This window comes from Lutjanus erythropterus, chromosome 1 (genome assembly GCF_056507025.1).
Source record: "Lutjanus erythropterus isolate fLutEry1 chromosome 1, fLutEry1.hap2, whole genome shotgun sequence".
In the NCBI taxonomy this organism is placed as follows: domain Eukaryota; kingdom Metazoa; phylum Chordata; class Actinopteri; order Lutjaniformes; family Lutjanidae; genus Lutjanus; species Lutjanus erythropterus.
Window position 1 is genome coordinate 28,224,193 of NC_139317.1, and position 8,353 is coordinate 28,232,545.

The 8,353-nt window shown below is 38.5% G+C and overlaps 1 protein-coding gene across 1 annotated transcript in view; it reads left to right on the top strand.

The window, feature by feature from the left end:
• The window catches only part of chs1 (chitin synthase 1), a 31,120-nt gene extending 23,316 nt beyond the window's left edge, over window positions 1–7,804 (top strand). Inside the window, exons 25-35 of the mRNA XM_084718635.1 lie at window positions 32–113; window positions 197–435; window positions 833–966; window positions 1,140–1,221; window positions 1,636–1,789; window positions 2,072–2,176; window positions 2,467–2,577; window positions 2,808–2,945; window positions 3,089–3,168; window positions 3,753–3,819; window positions 7,102–7,804. Of these exons, the coding sequence (XP_084574761.1) occupies window positions 32–113; window positions 197–435; window positions 833–966; window positions 1,140–1,221; window positions 1,636–1,789; window positions 2,072–2,176; window positions 2,467–2,577; window positions 2,808–2,945; window positions 3,089–3,168; window positions 3,753–3,819; window positions 7,102–7,179 (1,270 nt within the window). The 3' untranslated portion in view covers window positions 7,180–7,804. The remainder of the gene's footprint in view (window positions 1–31; window positions 114–196; window positions 436–832; window positions 967–1,139; window positions 1,222–1,635; window positions 1,790–2,071; window positions 2,177–2,466; window positions 2,578–2,807; window positions 2,946–3,088; window positions 3,169–3,752; window positions 3,820–7,101) is intronic.
• The last annotated feature ends 549 nt before the right edge of the window (window positions 7,805–8,353 follow it).

The following is an 8,353-nucleotide window of genomic DNA, read 5'->3' on the forward strand; positions in this document are numbered from 1 at the left end:
CTGTCCATCCTTTTGTCTGTCTGTCTGTCAGGGGAGAAGGAGAAACGAAGAAGAACCAGAATATTCTGTGTGATAGAAACTGTAAACTCTGCTGCTGGGACATGAAGTTACAGGTACTGTTACCAAACAGCGACTTACAAGCCTTCCATTGGATGAAGATTGACCATTTAAGTAATTTTATCCCACTGCTTTACAGATCACGCAAGAAACAGAGAATCTGATGATTCAACAAATCACAGGTCAGGCAGCTCATAAAAGCCCACCCATGCCGATCACCACCCAAGAAATAACTCAACAGGCAGATGCAAAGGTGGACCCTCAAGCCAGTGTCAACCAAACCAAAGAAGTCGTTTTACCTGTGGAAGAAGCTGAGAAACCTCCAACTGACAAACCGGACAGGAAGGCAGCAAAAGGCTATGTCACTTCCAGTGACAGGTATTTATTTCTCTTTTGTTTCCTTTCTACTGTTTCTTTTAAATCTATTTGGTCACTAAATATTTCAGTCAATGACTCAGAGACCTGTGATGCCATTAATCAGTTGACCCGGCTGTCACTGTCAAACTGTTCTTTCATCCTCTTTCATGCTGATTCATGCTGAGATCATTAGCACACCTATGCACAAACTCACCTCTACATACTGCTGATGACAAACATAGTACAGCACAGTTCAAGTCTCAAACTTGGACACTTGGCTGTTCTTCATTTTCAAAATATTAGGCATTTAGATTATCCTCTAAACTCATTTTCTCATGAGACAAAAGCAAACACAAGACTTGTGAAATACATCTATACAACCCATCAATCACAAACATGAATTTATGCCTTTGTGCAGTGATGGCAGTGTTGAAAAACTGAGCGTGTCAGAGACTTCATCTGATGATGACAGTGACGACGACGACGATGACGATGATGATGATGACTACACCATAGGGGACTTAGAAGAAAGAGTGGATGTTCCTGTCAGTGGTGAGCAGAACTTTAACTGTGGATTTGTCCAAAAAAATGCATACTGTAATTCACAGAATTCCTTGCATAGAACCCAGTATGTATAGTGGACTATAATGACATTATTGGTGTGTGTGTGTGTGTGTGTGTGTGTGTGTGTGTGTGTGTGTGTGTGTGTGTCTGTGTGTATGTAGACTGGGTGATGCCTGTGAAAGAAGAGTTTTTGAAGAAGTTAACGTATGCCAACATGAAGAGAAATCTACAAGAACAAATACGGTAAATAATTTAGAATATATTACTTACATACATAAAGTTATGGGTTTTTTTTTAATCTTTTTAATCACCAGGCCTTTGTCATAATATCCACAAAACTGTGGTGAATGTCACTGGAAACAAATGAATTAGCACATACACATTCAAATGTAACATGGATAAATGTAAAACTTGTAATGTTTAATAGTTACTTGGTGAAAAAATACTGTTTATTATTCCCTGTGTTTACTAGCGAGTATGTGTATAAGTATAAATTGTAAGAAAGGTTATGTTTTTTTGGGTTATTCATTATGTGTATTTGTTTATTTGTTGTGTCCTAAGGTGGTCCCAAAACACAGCTGCACTCTTTAGTCAGCTAAAACTGTACCAATGCAAACTGTATAATTCTTTGTTTTTATTTGCTTTTCTTGTCCTCAGCTACACACTTCGTAACAAAAATGAGGATGATGTGTGTGATGAGTTGGTCCTAATGTTAACAGACGTACTGAATAGAGAACTAAGTGGAGTGGGACCTGAGGATATTCTGTCAGAAAGCCAGCTGGAGGAGTTACATTCAGCACTGGATCAGGAGGTAATGATAGCAACAGTAATAGTATCAGCACATCAGAAGTTGACTTGGTTAAAAATAGCAATAATGCTTGCTTAAAACAAAATGTGATCAGTTTGACAGCAATAGGCCAGTTATTTTCTTTCTTTTGACATTTGCTTTCTATAAGAACTTATCCATTAACTAAAACACATCATTTTATTATATCCCATTTCAATGTTTTCTAAGAGGTTTTTGAATTTGTGAAAGCTCCTGCAGAAGAGGAATGATTGAGTCAATGAGTAACTGACTTTCTCTATTTCCCAGGCTCGACATATCCTTAAGACCAGTCGAATGGAGAAATTAGTGAAGAGAGTCAAGAGAGCCATCGATAAAACACTGACTGCCCCACAAGTGCAAAAACTAGATGAGGTGAGACGCTGAATCAACTACTGGGACTGTGAGAAGCAAATACAGTGCAACACCTAGATTCTTCTGCACAGATAAACAACTAGTAACCTAACCTAAATGGGTAATCAATAGGGGTGTAACGGTTCACTCATACATCCAATACATCGGACTTTAATGTGTAAGATACCAGTGCATCGGCTCAGATGGCCTGTATCGGTAAAAAGCTGAACATGAATCAAAGCACCATTTTTGTCGTAATCTAAACAAATCCAAAAAAATATCTGTATCCATCCATCTTTGTGTGTGTTTAGGGTGAGCATGACTTCTGGAACAAGTTAATCGACCGCTACTTGAAGCCTATCGTTGATACGAAAGCACATCAGGAGGAGGTCACCAGAGAACTTAAGTCACTGCGCAACAAGGTCAGCTATCTGCATTTACTACTATAGTGCAAATGTGTCTGTGTTTTATGTTTTTAGCATGAAATCTGTCTCACAGTAAGTGTCCATCTTTATTGATTGTCAAAATGAAAATTACTGTCTTTCTATTTATTTCAATACTTTTTCCAACTGACATCGCAGGAATTAAAATTGATGTTACTAGTACTAAGTATGAAGACTTTAAAAGAGTACTCTCCTACTTCTCCCCACAGGGAGTCTTCCTGTACTTCATCATCAACGTGCTGTGGGTAGTCGCTACTTTCTTCTTGCAAGCCATTGGAAATGACGTCATCAGCATCAAGATCCCCAAATACACCACAAATTTAAATAAAACTGGAGAATATCTCAAGGTTGGCCTGACAGACACTCCTAGATACTTGTGCTGTAGAGATCCATATAGTTAAAGGATGACTGACATATTTTTGAATGTCAGTCAGTACTGTTGTAAGTGCTGCTAAAAGTAATTACCATTGCTGTCATTTTGTGTTGACAGGTTGAGCCGCTCAGTTTGATGTTCCTGTTGTCTTTTGCCGTTCTTCTCCTCGTCCAGTTTCTGGCCATGTTATATCACAGGTACATACAGACACAAATGAACTTGAGTATGTGTTTTGATTTGTACTCAACAGCAGCACAACTAACTTAAAGACTGACCTTGAAAACATAGGAAAATGTCCTAATTTTCAGATAATTGAGGTAGGCTTGGGCGGTATCCATTATTTCATACCGTCATACTCTGCTGATATTTAACAGGGTATACGGTATTAGACAGTATTTGTGTATAAGTTATGTCAAACGCCTTAACTACACTGTTCTCCACTGTACTGAACACTCACACGACGTAGGTGAAGCTGATCATCATAGGAGCACTACTTCCCACAGCTGGGCAACAACACACAGGCACACAGGACTTCAGGAGCTTCGATCTTGAGAAGATGTAGCCTTTATTCAGTAAAAAACTCAAACCTAAACTGTAAATTTACTGTGCAGTCTCTGTACATGTTCTGCCAGAACGACAACTTCACTCATTTTTCCCTTCACTCAGCACACATTCACCGATAACCGTCACTGTGTACTTAAACTGCCCCTCACCCTCTGAAAAGGTTTGCTTAAGTTACACACTCAAGACAAAATGAAAACCTTGATGTCTCTGGTTGCAGGATCTACACTCTGATCCATGTGGTGTCCTATCGCAGCACAGAGAAAGACTACAAACAGAAGGACGATGTAAGTAACAACACTCAAAAACACATAAAATTGCAGGTAATTAATTGGAATTCTTATCAGGTCCAAGACAGAGTTTTGATTATATTAAGGCCCTATGCCATTTGGGCCCCTCAACATAACACTGACAAAGAAAGAGAACCAAATTACCAACAAACTTGCTATCATGAAAACAGAGAGAGTAAAGCATAACTATACACAAGTCTAAACTTCACTATCAAAGACAAAAACATATTGACAGCTTGCTCAAACACCCTAACATTATGACACTCTACAGTAGGGTCTTTTGCATCACCATGGCCCTTAAATACTATACAGCCTCTGACAGGATTCACATACAATATGGTGCATTCACAAACTCTGGGCTGGTGATCTCATTTAAAATTTAGAAAGAAGAAGAAAACCATGACTTTACCCAAAACCAGTTGGTACAACTAGAAGCTTCATCAGTTCATGCGTGTCAGAGTAGCTCAGACTTTTCTTGGATGAGAGGCGAAACGTCTTCAAAGAGATATAAACAAGCCCGGTTACCTTCAATTTAATCTTTTCTTGAGACTAGCAACTCCTGTATTTTGCAAGGTGAAATTACTGGTTTTGTTCAAGGAATCTGGTTGTTGTGCAGAGAGCAATATTTTGCTTATATGACAGCAGCTTCTCATCAGAAAAAAGCTGTCTGATTGGCAAGGTAAAGTGGTAAAAATATCCTAAAGATAGTGTAAACTAACTAATATTGATGTTTTTAGGTGTCTAAATTGTTTTTAGTTGCCGACCCTGTCCACATCAGTGCATTACTTGGCTTCCTACACAGATAGTCCTCCTGCTTTTCTAAACTGAAGGCATGTTGACCACTATCTACTGTAGGTAATCAAAAAATCTCAACTATTCCATGGTGTGATTAACCGAGTGCGGACAAACTTCTGTAACCCTGACTATGATATCAAACCAAAAATTTAATTCAGGCAAACCCAGTACAACCAGTACAGCCACATCAACAACTGCATGTGTAAGTTGTGTAAGTAACAGTAAAGATATGTTCACCACAGAGCGAGCAGGGAGAGGGGATGGGATGTATTTGACTCACCTACCTGGCAGTATTTGAAGAAAAACGTTCTCCACAGTGGCAAAGTCTTCAGATAACGACATATTTCCCACTGATCTTGTTGTCTGTAATACTTTGAGCGTCCAAGTCTTTCCTGACTTTTCTGACTTCGTCCAGGCCAAAGGTCCAGTCCAGGAGTTGCTGCCATCGGTTTGTCCTCTGATGTCTGCTGGAAAACTTGCTAAAGCGATAGTTCACCCAAAAATGAAAATTCACTCAGTATCTACTCACCCCTGTGCCGATGTCAGGATGGGTGAAGATCTCCAGTTAACAAAACACTCTGGGAGTTTCATCGGAAAACAGCGTTGCAGCCAAATCCAGTACAATTGAAGTGAATGGTGACCAGTTTTAAAATGTAAAAAAAAAAAAAAAAAAAAGTTTCCATACTGCTGTGTAGTGTCCATAAACCACAACATTAAAATCTGACCAAAAAACACGCCACTTACACCATGTTTTTAGCCTAAATGTGGACTGTAGCCTCTCAGACCAAAGCTGTGCGCACAAGCCTGAAGCGCAGATTGGGCCTTTCTCACTCTGGAAAGGATTTTGCTCTCCACACCAGCACGTTTCTGTTGCTCTTGCTCTGTAGTCCGCGGCTGCAGCAAAGAAATTATGTTCTTGGACATTTTCTTCTTTGTTGACAGTTTAGGAAGTCAACTGTACGCGTAACAAGTCACTATTTCTGAGCAGATCTCTCTCTGTTGAGTCGCCTCCAGGTAGCATGTAAACACAGGTGTGAAGGTATCGCAAGATCTCGTATATCTCGTGTCACACGAGAGCTTGTGCACCCGCTTCAGGCCTGAGAGCGCAGCTCCGGTCTGAGAGGCTTTTTTTGTGTTCCTCTTTTACATTTTAAAACTGGTCACAATCCACTTCAATTGCACTGGATTTGGCTGCAACGCTGTTTTCCGCTGAAACTCCGGGAGTGTTTTGTGAACTGGAGATCTTCGCCCATCATCAGCACAGGGGTGAGCAGATAATAGGTGCGTTGAGATGAGCCAGGCCTTTTTTAGAAAAAAAAAAAAAAAAAAAAAAAAGGCCACGGAAGCGCCCCTTCAAATGTTTTACTGAAGTCCGAACAGCTACCCGGAGAGGTGGTGAAGTTACTAACCAACAGACGCCAACTGCCACCTGCGTTTCTTTAGGTCGTCGATCCCTTCAGCAGCAGTGTAATACCACCTTTCACCACACACGCTGGTTGAGATTTCGCATATTATAATCCAGTGGGCGCTGTTTCACTCATTTTCAAAAACTCAATGGAAATTTAGGGAAATGTTGATTGAATGGAAAACTTAAATTAAAAATTAAATAAATGGATTAAAAACTATACATTATAAACAGAAAAAGAACACTTATCAAGGTGGATGAAAAATAAAATAAGAAAACCACTGCTCATAAATTAAAATCAGAAACTGTTACTATAAGAAATAATAATCTCTGGTGATATTTTGTATGATGGTGATGCAAGGCAATGGCAAAATAATTACAGTAAAGAAAAGAGTGCCTTGTTAATAGAATGACAGTAGTAGCTTGCATATTGGGATGTGCCTGGCTTCTCTAGAGCAATGGTCCCAAATAGGGGTCCAGGGACCCTCAGGGGTCTGTGGCAGTCTGCCAGGGGAAAGTTTTCAGATTCATTCATTTAAATTATCATGGTATAGAATTATTATTTTTGTTTATGTACAAAAGACTTCATTACAGCTGAAATTTATTTCATGATTAGACTTTGATTAGACTTTTAGCAATCATTACACTTATGCACTTTACACAAACTATTTCCTATCTACAAACAATTTGCAGGCCTTTATCATATTTAATTCCCAGGGTAGGTCTATTATTTATTTGCTTATTCGTAGTTAAGCTAGTGGCTCAATCTGAGTGGCATGAAAGTTGTCAGCTGGTTATTCTGGACTTCAGTCCATCAGTCCACCTCTGACATAGAGTTCTCCATCCAAGTACATCAAAAATTGTATGTATTTTATGTTATGCAATGGTGGAAGAGGCACCCAGATCATGTGCTTAAGTAAGAGTACCAATACAACAATCTAAAAAAAAACATTACTAGTATAAGTGCTGCATTCAGTACTCATACTGCATAAAACAATATGACATCAATTTCTCAGTCAGGTTAACTCTGTTCATTTACTCATCTTTGTGTGCTTTGTGTTTTTCTTATGTTCTCCTAGGAGGACGATGATGAGTATGGCATGACTGTGGAGAATCCCAATGCCAATGGACTTTTCATTACCAGTGAAGACCTGTAGTCAGTAACAGCCAACTGGAACGGTGAAACCCGACAACCAGTGCACATTGGCATCACCAGTAGCAACCAACCAGCATATCTCTTACCACAAAAGTGGCTGGCATTCAAACGTTTATCTTTCACAATGCATAAATACGGTACATTTTAATGATCAAACAGCAGAGCGTAGCTTGTCAGCCACTGTTTGTAGACGGACTACGTCTTAATCTTGATGTCACAGGGAATCATCTCATCTGCAGCTATCCTGCAACAGGCGTTTTGCCTCTCAGCTCGTGACACAGGGGAAATTAACCATAACAGATCCAATAAGCTTTGTTTGACAATATAAAATGAGGAATTATTAAGCTGTGAGCTCAGGTTTTTTACACAGTGGGAAATCAGGTATGAGGGGTTTTAATGATCATTATTTGAATGTGTTTGCTGTCCACAGACTACTATCACAGACTAATTGTCCTTATCCAAATTGAGGGTCTAAAGATAGAGGGGTGGTGCATGTTTTACAGCTTGCACATCCAATTGTACAACAGTTTAGAAGGTTTGAAAACAAAATCTGTATATCAGTGTCATCTGGTGATTTCTCTTTTTTGTTTGTTTTTGTTTACTTATGTGTCTTAATTGAAAAAGCACTTTTTATGCCTCTGGATGTAGACGGAACCAAATCATTTTAATTAAAAAATGTATATCTGAGCTCCTTGTCAATCAAAACTAATACTTGAATGTGTTGCTCTCAATGCCAGTCGTCCTTCAAAGATTTTTATGCAAAATTTGCACATGAAGTACTGTTAGGAATACTTTTAACATTGTATTGTTCAACCTCACATATTTTATACTATAGTTTCTGATGTAATTTACACTGTTTTCTTTTTAATAGTGTGTACAGATGGTATTAGTGTAATTAAGTTTACAAATCATGTATACCAATTGTAGCAGTGCATTTTACAAAGGAGTAGTAAAAAGAAAGTATTGATTTGTTTAAAATAAACATGAAAAATTAAGCATCTTGTCTGTTTTATTTAAACATATCTAAAATAAGATTACAAGCTTAGCACACATGTTCATCTTCTCACTAACACTTTATAGGAGTAAAACATTTTTTCTGTTCTTTGACTTTTCTAATGTTTTTCAATAGTTGTTGATAATATCACAGAAAAGTGCCTATTAAACTACGGTCAAAA